Source organism: Scomber scombrus, chromosome 16 (genome assembly GCF_963691925.1).
Source record: "Scomber scombrus chromosome 16, fScoSco1.1, whole genome shotgun sequence".
In the NCBI taxonomy this organism is placed as follows: domain Eukaryota; kingdom Metazoa; phylum Chordata; class Actinopteri; order Scombriformes; family Scombridae; genus Scomber; species Scomber scombrus.
Window position 1 is genome coordinate 23,016,243 of NC_084985.1, and position 12,498 is coordinate 23,028,740.

General features: G+C 39.2%; 1 protein-coding gene across 1 annotated transcript in view; it reads right to left on the minus strand.

Annotated features, from left to right (window-relative positions):
* ctdp1 (CTD (carboxy-terminal domain, RNA polymerase II, polypeptide A) phosphatase, subunit 1) overlaps positions 1 to 12,498 on the minus strand; it is a 63,900-nt gene that overhangs the window by 48,790 nt on the left and 2,612 nt on the right. Inside the window, exons 3-10 of the mRNA XM_062436427.1 lie at positions 12,081 to 12,174; positions 11,623 to 11,751; positions 11,248 to 11,398; positions 10,162 to 10,252; positions 9,667 to 9,833; positions 4,479 to 5,513; positions 540 to 681; positions 199 to 423 (exon numbers count right to left, since the gene is read on the minus strand). Coding sequence (XP_062292411.1) covers positions 199 to 423; positions 540 to 681; positions 4,479 to 5,513; positions 9,667 to 9,833; positions 10,162 to 10,252; positions 11,248 to 11,398; positions 11,623 to 11,751; positions 12,081 to 12,174 — 2,034 coding nt within the window. The remainder of the gene's footprint in view (positions 1 to 198; positions 424 to 539; positions 682 to 4,478; positions 5,514 to 9,666; positions 9,834 to 10,161; positions 10,253 to 11,247; positions 11,399 to 11,622; positions 11,752 to 12,080; positions 12,175 to 12,498) is intronic.

Genomic DNA, 12,498 nt, shown 5'->3' on the forward strand with positions numbered 1-12,498 from the left:
TAAATGTGTGTTAATCCAAATGCTTTGAAATAGCGTGCAACAGTAGGCGAGAAGAAAAAAGAGCTTTATCACTGATATCATATATATGTATCGTGGTTTTACGATAACTGAATCCTACATTAATATCTAGATTTAGGTTATTTCATCAGTAGTTTATCATGATATTTCACAGGTCAAATTCTGTAGTTCTTGCAGTACCTGAGACAAGACTGCTCTCTATGATCAGAGAGCAACATAGACCCTGACGCCTGGAGGTAGGATGACCGTGACACCTGAGGGCCCCTGCGGATCAGCTTCCCTGTTACGGGGTCATAAGTCCGAACTTCCGGGGCTGCAGGTTGAGGTCTGTGGATGGGAGCTGGTTGGAAAAGATGTTTATGCACGGAGCCCTGGTGGTCAAAGAAAGCTGCTGGACTGTTGCTCCTTCAAAACAGACAAGAACAAGATCTCATTAGGGATTCTGGTGTGATGCAGCTAATATCTGTAGTATTTATAAGTTATTGGAACACATTCTAGGCCTGGTTAGTGATTTCCTTTACCGTGGTGTCTTGGAGTAGTCCTCCTTTAGTGGGTAGAGCTGCTCCTCCACCCTCTCCCAGCGCTCCAGACAACTCCATAGCCAGTCGGGATTGACGACATGGAGGTGCTTGCAGCCCTGCGCTTGACGAACCTTCTCGGTGCCTGGTCGACAGGAATGATAGAGGAAAAAATTGAAAATGGATAACGGGCTGTGACCTTACAATCAAAGCCTATTACCAGATCACACACACTGTGGGTTTGTTGTATAATTCAGATCAATGATCAGACTTTTTTTTTCTGGATGAGAAAAGAGAAAATAATTGCCTGGTCAATATTACTACAAAAGATAACAAGCAAGATTTATCCTTTGGAGCCACTGTCCTTTCACTTTTTCTGCCAACTCAATACTTTTCTTAGTAAACCAAAAAGGCGTGTTTTGTGTGGGCAAGTCCACAGAGAGTTATGCTTCTGCTTGAATAATACTTATTGATGTTTGACACAAAGACACCAAATTGAATCTTGGAGCACAGCAGCTCATTAACCCTGGGTTATTTTAGTAATGCATGGCTAATAATCAAATGCTTGCTCAGATATTGACTCCCACTCTTTGGGAAAACGTCCTTGCTCAATTGGTGTACAGTATGCTGTAGAACTGTTTGTCGTTAACTGGCAAACTGATCAAAGGGATGTTCATTATAGTATTTTAAGTATTTTTCATTGACTGAGAAACCAAAAGGAAAACAAATTAGAAACTGGTCTCTTCGTTCCACTATGATTTCAATCTGCTGAAAGAAAATGAAAATGATTCAAGTTCTTCCTACTTGCTCACCAGTCTACAGCTATGCTAAGGTCTCTGTGAGGCTATACTTAGTCTGACAAAGCTAAAATGTTGATGACTAGCTGGGATAATGCTCTCCGTGATCACCAACTTTCGCAGAATGATGAACATTAATGTCTGCACCAAACATCGTGCCAACCCATCGTCAAGAAATATCACCAACCCCCTCCCCCCAAAAAATGTCAACCTCATGGTGGAAAACTCATTAGGATTCCATGTCTGAAAACCATGAATATAGGTGCAAAATTTTGGATGATTACATGTTCACTGAGTAAAACCTTTAACCTCCAGTGGTGCTTGGGGAAAAGTAAGGAGGATCAAGAGAATCATATGAGTGAATTGAAAAGAATGTGAAAATATATGAACATGAAAAGAATTGTTCAAATATTTGTGGTCAGTAGGAGGAATCGTACTGACCACGAATATTTGAACAATTCTTTTCTGCATCTTTGTTGTTAAAAGATTGAGAATGCATAGACACAGTAAAAAGGGGTAGAGAGGTATGACATGCAACAAAGGCACAGGAAAAACACTGCGTTATGGTTTTGGTGTCATGTATCCTTAGCCAGAAGTCTGTCAGGGAGTCTACAAAATTTAATGACCATCAGTCCAATAGTTGTTATTGAAAACATATTTCTGTGTGGACAAAAGGTAAGGAACTAATCCACCAACACTGACGTCCAGGGACTCATCTCAACCAGAAGGCATAACGGTCCTTAAAAACCTGTACTTCCAGATTATTGGCAAGTTCAGTGTGTGCAGTATAACTGAGTGAATATATTCACTCTGTTTTTTTACTATCTATGGTTTGTTTTTATTTCGTTATACAGACTGTAATGCATCTACTTGTCTGTATGTTACTTTATGTAGTTGTGTTTACTGTATGTACCAGTGCTACTTCGTTGTACATTGTGCAATGGCAATCAAGGCATTGAATTGCATTCTCACCAGACACTAGTCTTCCTCAAAATCAGACAATCCCAGACACAGAGGAGTGAACGCTGAAGACTGTGGTATGAATTTAACTTGCATAGATATGGATTTTTGTGAAATCGGCTAGATGAGTACCTGTCAACTGCTCCTCTGAACATGCAACAGGCATATTCAGTTCTTTCCAGACAGAGTGACCTACTGCTCATATTGGCCCATATTCCCTCTCTGACTGATTTTTCTCTTCTTGTAAAATGTACTAGATGAGTGATTGCCAAGTGCTGCTCTCAGCGGGGCCGGCTCCCAAGGCAACCGTGCCACTTCCTGTGCTTGTTTTCAGCTGATAAACTGGATTGGCAGCAATACAGGCATGAATCCACTTTGGGTGCTCGTCAGATAGATGGTGAAGAGTCCTGTGTTGCATCTTGTGAACAACCAGAAAATTATATCCTTTTTTGGCAGGCTGAAAATGGCAGTTGCAGCTGACGACAGTAAAGAAGACCTCAAGTTAATGGAAATAATGTAGGTTAGCATAATCTAGGTTAGGTAGGTAGATACAAAAATCCAGTAATGTAGCCTTCAACATTTATATGGTTTTCAAACATCAGGATGCAGAAAATAATGTTTCTGTCAATCAAGTAGGTCTAATTATAGTGAAGAACATATGATTAAATTTCAAACATTGTAATTTAAAGCTGCATCAACTGATTTTGGCTAGTAACCTGCAGACCTTCAAAACAAGTTCATATTAATGCCTTATACAGTTGTCATGGCAAAATTTGGGGAAAACTTTTGCCTATTATCATCCCACTGAGGTTGTGTTTGAACGCAAGATGCCCTTTACTGAAATCCTTGTCTTTTGTAACCAGCTGATTTTTGTGCACCTGCCAACTGTAATGCATACAGAAGTTCAGGTCCACGACTAGTTGGTCGTGCAGCTACCCAGCAAGAATATAATGCATCCCTGGCTTCAAAACTGCAAAAGTGGATGATTATTTTGGCCATGCACTGCTTCTACACCCTTATTGTCACTTGTTAACCGACACGTCAAAACCATAACAACACTGGCAAACAACTTACTGAAATGGCTGACCTCTTAGATACACTAATTGGGCTAACACATTATTGAATCTTGGTTATCTCTTCTGGCTATAACAGCCGACGGTTTTGACGAGGCTTGGACACACAAAGTTGACAATATGTCAGCAAGCCCAACATTTAAACAAGCCTCTCGTGACCCTTCTTGAATTCTAGCCTCATTAGGAAACGAGTACTTGCATCTGTTACACTCCAGCGTACTGCTAACAAAAAAACTAAAAAACTGTATTCAACAAAATGAAAATAGTTAAGAAAATGTCATCCTTTATATCACCCTCAGTCCTCCAAAATCCACTATTGTGCAGGTTGAAGAAAAGAACTCATTTACTTACAACATCATGAATAATTTAGGATGATCACTTTTTTTCAAAATGAGCTTCTACTTAGAGACACAAAACTAAGAGTACACAGTCACGCTAGGAGCTCTGTGAGGCTGTACTTAGGCACAACTGGGCTTTGACCTAAATGCTTATGTCAGCATTAAAACATGCTCGCAATGACAGCGCTACTATGCTAGCAGGTAAAATATTTATCATGTTAACATCTTAGTTTAGCATGTGATCACTTGTTAATTAACACTAAACACAATGTACAGCTGAAGCCGATGGGAATGAATGAAAGTTTTGTCAGACATAAAATAAAGTAATGGAGAAACTGAATTTGAATTGAATTTTGTCCTGATGACACTGCTCAGTGAAAATGTAAGGGATAATTGAAGTTGTTACAGTTCATTCAAACACAGACATGAATGTTTGCACCAAATATGTAATCCATCCAACAGTTGTTGAGACACTTCACTAAAGAACCCAAAAAGTATAACCTGGTGGTACTTGAGCAAAAGTCAACGGGTAACCAAAGTTAGATTCATTCTCATAGGACCAAGAATGTCTGTAGGAAGTTTTATGTCAATACATTCAATGTTTATGTCATTCTGGAGTAAAGTGGTGGACTGACTAACAGACATTGCTCCTAGAGCCATACTGCTAGCATGGCTAAGGAATAATTCCTTTGATAGATTTTCTCCTGTAAGAAGTATATTGATAAATACTTCTACTCAATGCTTGGTCAATAGTATACATACATTTTTACATACCAGCTCTTGCTGCGATGAGATGCGTCGTCAAACTGGGATCTTGGGAGCTAAGAACCAGATTCTTGCCAATCTTGGCCCCCAGTGCCTTGGCATGGTAGTACTCACGAGTCCTCTCCATTGGGTAGTTGGTTGGGTACAGGCCGCTGAACACTATCGTTGTGCCCTCCAGTGTCTTGCTTTTTAGCTCTGGGACAATCTTGCGGATGTCCAGCGTTTCTGAGGATTCCTTCTTCAGGTGGGCTTCGTAACGGGTGTAGTACTCAGCGTGGATCCTTTCCAGCACTTCCTCCAGGTAGATCAAGTGATCGTCTTGGTCGTTGTCTTCTTCTTCCTCCTCGTCCTCCATACTCTGGTCCAGCAGCTCCTCCCCCATGGTTACCCCAGATTGTTCACTATTCTGTGACTCTGTTTCTGGCTCTCTCTTATCTGAGCAGCCATTTCCCAGCTCAGGGTCTGGGAGCAGAACTCCTGAAGGTTCTGCTGGGTCAGAGCTGTTTTCTCCTTCACTCCGACCTTTACTGTCTCCTTCTTTAGTCCCGTCCCCATCACCGGCCTCTTGCGTGGATCCTTCCTGCCCAGGTTTCTTTGTCTGGCAAGACTTACCTTCACCGTCACTCTCTGATGAGGGAGGCTTATCTATTATGGAGTCACTGTCACTGTCACTAGAAAGGTCAAAGTCAAGGTTATTTGACTCATGACTTGGCACTGATGAGTTTACACTGTCCTGTGCCTCTCGTGTCCTGTTGCTATCATCTTCCTTAATATTTGTTTGGTTGTCACCCACCTGAGTTTCCTTTGACCCCACCTCAGATTCTGCCTCATTCTCTGACCCTTTACTATGGAGTGCCTCATCCTCTACAACCCCTGTGGGATGTGTCCGTTCATTTGTTGGTACTCCCTGAGAAGACTGAGATGTTGAGGACTCTTCCTTTCCAGAAATGTCCTTCGCCTTTTTCCTGAGGCCATTATTTTGCTCCTCAGCGCCAGGTGTCTTCGCCGATTCTGTGCTCTCTGCCGGCCGACTTGATGTGCTTCCTGCTGGAATAAGACAAAGCAATTACAAAGTATTCATGGACACAACGGTCAGATTCAGTAGGTGAGGATACAGTACGATCAGTTACAACCTAAAGAATCTGGTGTCAATAAGGCCAATTTACAGATCACACTTCCCCCATTGTGAATAGAAGTGTAAACGCCAATGGTCACCAAAGATGACCTTTTACAGCTGAATTGTTTTTACATTTCTCTCTGAAACCAACAAATGGCAGTCAAAGGTTATTAGATGAGACAGACAGAATTCTTTTTAGAATGAATTATTAATTAATTAATTACTTAATTATTAGTTAAATACAGACAATATTTATCTTACCACAAATTTAGTCGTTTATCTTTTGCAAACCCCCACACAATGTTTACCTCAGTATGTGATGTATGAACTGTATAATTGTTGTTAAAGTGGCTCAAACGTTTAAGTTGAGAGGCAAGCACTATCAAAGGTAGCTAAGCTATAGCTACATACAAGTTTTTAGTTTAGTTATTTAAGACTGTGAAAGGAGTTATTAAATCATTCACATGAACAAAATGTGAAGAATAAAAGTCTGAAGCTTGAGTCAATTGTTATCAGTTTTATTTATTGATGCACTCAGCTATAATTAAGGCCAGTCTGATAACCTATCATTATCTTCAGGCCTGTCAGTTTCATGTATCCACTGACTTAATATTCACCACCTTTGACTCAAAGTTATAATATAAACTATACATTTAACATACCGTTAAGACAAATTTCCAGTCAGAAAGTTTCAACAAAAAATGATTTTTGAAGTAGTCTATCAGGATGTGTGCAATTCAGTATTTAAAATATTTCAATTGTGCTTCTCTGCCTTACTCAGTCATACACTCCACACACACACAGTTAGGAACCATGCCACCCCACTATCAGTGATGTTATGGCCTGTTTCACCATGTACTTAGCATTAATGCACTCTGGAGGGTCTGTGACTCTGTGATTATAAACCTCTCAGTAATAACCTTCCTAACATTTCACACTACATTCTACCCTGTGGATAACCCAGATTCTAGCTCAGGAGGAGCTGCCCTGACTGCCTGTTGGCAAACACTTCTCTGTGTTGAATCATCCTTTGAGGCAAATGAGAGTCACTTCAGTGCAACTGACTATCTGAGCGTGAAATAGAAAAGTCAAATTATAACCTGTCAACATCACAGAATAATTCACATGACAGTGGTACTAATGATACAGTCCAATCTAAAGTATTCTGGTATCTTTGAATGAGATAGAAAAATGTCATGTAAACTCAACATAACATACATCTCCATCAGTTATAATAACTATGTTCAAGGAGGCGTGTCACTTGGAGCCACTGTGTTGGATGGACAGGAGAGGGCAGCTAAATAATCTGATGAGGCAGAGCATGAGAGAACAGGCGCGAGCCAGTGGACAGAAGCCCTCAAAAACGCTCTCAAACACAAAGAGAGCTTTTTCAGCTTGAATTGCTTTCTGCATGTGCATCACAAACCTAGTATGCTCCCTCTGAGGGCAATAGTATATTAGCACATACGGTATATAAACATGGTTTCAGTGAGCTTAATGATGCGCTAATTAATATTTACAAATCAAAAAATCGATCAAATGACTACATGTATCGCTTTATCATTAGTTATTAACCAATACTGTTTTAGCACCTTTCAGCTCATTATCTTGGTTATGGTGATTATTCAGTAGATCAACATTGTGTTTACAGGTTGTTGTGCTGGTCCAAATTTTGGGGTAAGGTGTCTACTTTTTTATTTTTGAATGATGCTTCACCAACTTAGTAAGACCACAAAAAAATGTGGCTTGTTACTACTCAAAAAATATTTTATATTCATTTAAAAACTCCAATAAATGACCTAGTGTCTGTCATAATGCATTCGTTTAAAAAAAAAACAACAACAACATTTCAAATGCAAATAGTATTACTAAAAAAACAGCAGCTACCACAATGAGAATTGCTGATTTAGTAAAATCCTATATTTAAATGTGTGTATGTCATATACGTGACAGAGATTCCTAGAGCGTGTATTTGACTTGCAAAGCAGCAACAAGAGCGGCTTGGGGAAGAGCGTCATATAACCAGAGATTATATTTGCATTATACCAAATTTGCTTCGGGGCAAAACTGAAGCGTGTGTTTTTACCGCAAATAATTAAACTCTATTCTATTTTGAATTAACATCTATAAAAAGATACATGACTGAGCCTGGCAGCTGTTGTAACATGGGAACAGTACAACCAGGAGTTATCTGCTAATTTATGTGGCAGCCTGAGAGTGGGTGTAAATGAGAAGGGGGGGTGGTCCTACAATAACCCCCCAGGAGACACACTGGCGGGCTCCAAGCAGCTTGTTTCATGCTATAATAATGAGGTAAAGAAACAGTGTGTCATGGGGAAGATTCCCTTAATGTGGGGCCATCACTTTGTGAGTTTACCACATGGGAGAAGCACTGGAACGATTTAAGACGGTTTTATTATTGTCCAATGACAGGTGCCTTTGATTTATAATGTTGTGTGTGGATAGAAGTGTGTGGGCTGATCATGTGAGTCAGGATGCTGAATGAACAAGAATGCAGTGTTTATGAGTATTCATTTTCTGGGTCCAGCCTGAGTGACTCTCTATAATAAATTATATGACAGAGAAATCTTAAGTAATTATTTGCCTGATATACAACCAGTCTTAACCGTAAGTGATTAGGTAGTTTAATCAACTCTAGCTACTTGTATTTGAACAAGGGTTAGTGGAGGGAAGTGCTAGAATTATTTTTCATTTTTCTTCATAATTTATAAAATAGTATGAGAGGAATTGGGTTTAATAAATATAGATATATAGACCTTGTCCCAATGGGTAAATAAACAGTAATACAAATATGTTATTAGGTTCAGTGCTAAGATAAGCATTTGCAGGCTTGTTGTACATCGTTTGAAATCTAATTAAAGCTTTTCAAGACCTTTTCAGATTCCAACAAAGAAAATTGAATACAGTTCCCAAAGCTCAATTACATATTTATGAACTGCAGATCACAGATAGACAAGATTTTGATTTTGCTGTTGATGAAACATATTAATATAAACGATAATATCCATTTTGACATTTTGTACGTTACACGATTGTAATGGAAGACGTGGAATCTACAAAGTACTTAACGCTGAGTGAAGGAAGTTGTTTTTTTCTATTGCATTTTATTGGTTACACAAAGAACTTCAGCTTCAGGCTATTTAGCTAAGCCATACAGTTTATGCCTACCTTACCTTTAATATCGTCACATTCAATTAAAACGGCAACAAACAACTGCATTATAGGTGTCTGTTTAAATAGTATGGTTGCTAAAAATTAAACCACATCTGCCACCCAATAAGAATTGAGAATTCTCAGAGGGCATTGTTTAATACAAAAGACTGGAAAGAAAGGACAGACATGTAAAGCCTCAATAATGAAATGTAACTTATAAATTATTCTTTAATATGTAAACACTGGAACTTTAATTATTTACATATTATCTATTTTGTACATTCAAATGTAAAAAAGAAATCCTACAGTTGATGTCATCTATATATATATAGTATATATATATTTTATATGAATATTTCCATATATTATATATATATATGGAAATATTCAGTCACTAATGGTAGCTGGCATTAATAGATCTGCTACTCACCACTGAAAATAAAATAAACCAAATACTAAGTGGGGCTTAAACTAACCTCAGTAAAATGTGTCTGAACAGCTACAGAGACAATAAAAAAAGGCCCTGATGCATTTCAAATTAGGACTCCTACACAAAATTAGTCCTCTTAGTTGAACTGACATTATGTCAAAACTGATATTCAGTCACATATAGTATGACCCCCTCCTGTGCCTTTATTTCCAATGATATAACAGACTGAATAACATTAAGCATTAGCAGTTATGAACTGAAGAGCACTCTGAGATGACTTGCTTGTCAACTTCAGCTACAAGTGCCTCTTAGACGCGACTGTGCAGGGTACTGGAAACAAATCCTTGGACTAAACATCCTTGGCTATCCATTTGTCCCTCTGTGTTACATAAACTCTCAGCTACTCGGTCATGATCAAGTTTTTCTTTTTTTCTACCGATGCATCGGTCATCATAAAACGTGTGGGCGCTGTGTACCTTTCTTGGCAATCTGAGCTTCCCGTGATCCTGGCGGAGCGTTGATGTCCCCTGTGCCCTGGAAGTAAATGTATTTCTTCACAGTGATGAGGTTAGGTGCAAACTTCCACACGTCCTCTCGATCGTCGATGATGCAGACCATCGAATCCCCACAAGGGAAAAGATTCCTGTCAGGAAAGGACATGCATAAGACAAATAAAGTTTATGAGGGTGCTATTCATCTCTCTATGGTTGTATTACTGTAGTGAGAAAGTACAGTACATGTCAATTTTCTGGTGCTTATCTACTGACACAGCCACTGAAGATTGAAGACTGATTGTACTAGAAATTAGAGATAGACGGTACGAATCATTCAATCCAATCCCCCAAAACATACTTTAAGTCTTTGTCTCTTTTTACTTTCAAACAAAACAAAGTCAAAATCAAGAGAACAGATGAGCGTAGGGTCAGTGCAAATTGATTTAACTGTCATCTTTAGAAAATTGCAATTCCCACCTAAGATTCCCCGTCTTGGAGAAAGGATCGATGCACTCGTCTCTGGAAAGGATGCGATGAGAGAAAAGCTTCTTTTCAGGATCCAGAAAACCTTTAAAAAAAAAAAAAACAGACAAAAGGAGTATGTGAGAAAAAAAACCATGCATTTTTGATTAAAAATGTAGCTACATCTCACAGTCAACTTTCAATGGCTTGTTTGTCATTTCCTCTTCAAGGCCATGATAAGCATTTAACTGGTATTGAATAAAGTGCATGGAATGTAACTCTACTTATACAAAGTACGCTGTTGATTTGTACATAATTTCTTAGACATACAATATAGACAAAAACCTTTTTATACACCAAAAACCCCAATCTTTTCTCTAGTGCATCCATGACCTTCTTAGTTGGAGCCTCTCTTTAGAATTGAGGGTTGAAAACATCTGCTCTGGCTTTCTTGACAGTCTTCTATAACATGGATAGAGATCTACACTGTCTCAACAGGACGGCTGCACTGAAAACACAACTAAAAGCTGTCAATAGTTGAAGTGCTGCTGTGGAAACGTGTTGACCTCACTGCAGCAGTGCCAGAAGTAAAATCCAATTCAAAATGCATTAAACTTTTATCATATGGAGGCAGAACAGCACTGGACCGGGGCTGCCTCTATTATATACAGTAGGATGAAAGTAGCCTGAATATGAAAAAGGATAGCCTTGAAACTTATTACTTAATCCAACTTTGAGTCATAAACCTGCTGAAATATTTTCACTTATGGAGGAAGTTAACATTCCAATATCAGCCAAATGCTGGTCTACTCTAGCTGCCAGTGCAACAAGTAGCAGCCTTAATATAAAAAGGTCATTTTTACTGTATGCTGCAAAACATAAACTGAACCCCTGCCGCTTGCAAATGAAGTATCTAAAGACATAGTGGATGTACATCAGTGAACCAGAGTAACCTCAGCTAAAACATTATTATAAGCAGATACTCCCCCCTAGTGGATATAAAGAGGTAGTGCAAGAAGAAGAAGACCTCAAAATTTAAAACAATTGGGCTGTTTTTTTTAGATGATTCAGTCTATGTCCCTGTTATGTGATGTCAGTTACCGGCGATGGTGTGTGCATAAAGGCGGCTCCCGAATGTGAAGACGTGTAACTCGTAGAGTTTGGCGATTTTCTCCAAGAAGTCCTTGCAGTGCGGGCGTAGTCGAGTGTGGAGCATGGGTTCTCCTCGCCCGAGCTGGAAGTGGAAAATGCCCTGTAGGGAATGACAGGAGTGTTAACTATGACGCAATCACGGAAAAAAACAACAGATTTAATAAGAAAACTTTTTTTCTAGTTTAGAAGACCAATTATGTGTGACATAAACCAAGATATATGCAAACAGAACCAGTCCTGCATTTCAGTTTCAGAAAGGTCACAAATTCAAAAAGAGGTTTGGGTGCTAAAGTGAAAGATTACTGATGATACCCCCGACATTACCTTGTTGGACATACGCTGGCAGTGCTGTTCAGTGGTGTGGATAAGCGTCTGGTCCAGATCCACCATCAGGACCAGTTTTTTGTTCCGATAGAGTCTCTGCTGGTCTTCTCTGCCCAGCTGTTCTGCTTGCTGTTAAGAATAAATTGAATATATCAGAGAACACCACAGAAACCAGCACTTGATGTTTTATATGACCTCTGAGCTTTTTATCCTGTACAATTATTTATCAAGCAAATGTTTATTACCAGAATTCCACATACAGTTTTAAACATGGCTGATTATTTGTATCTATGTATTGTCCTGGTATGTTTTTAGCATGAAAAACCCTTTGCACAGTCAAAAAGTAGTCAAAATACTGTATATTATCTTGGAAAAAGAATGCAGTCAGGTAAAGAATTTGCGAGGTGGAGCTGACACTACCAGGCCGAGCTTTCAGGTATCTCCCCCATATGACTCACCTCTGAGCTGACCATCAACTCAGGCACACTGTGCACCATGGAGACTGTTGCTGTGGAGATGGGATTTTGCTGGTTCCCATTTGTGTTCTGCAGCCTGAGATGGGAAAAAAGAGAAAAAAGAGAAAGAGAGTGAGAGTGTGAGAGAGAGAGAGAGAGAGAGAGAGAGACAGAGAGAGAGAGAGAGAGTGGGAGTCATGCATATGTGACTGAGAAGAAAAGCAGCTTTCACAAACATGCAAATTTGGTTTGTTAGGTTGAACGGCTGAAACTGGATTGAGTCGTGGCAGTGAGCTACAGAAACTTCAGTTGCCAGGTGATTTAGATGATTATTGCTGGTTCTAACCTACATCAGACATTCATTGATTGTGTATCAATACGCCAGGTATCCCAATCAACTTTAAGATATGTCCTCACACTG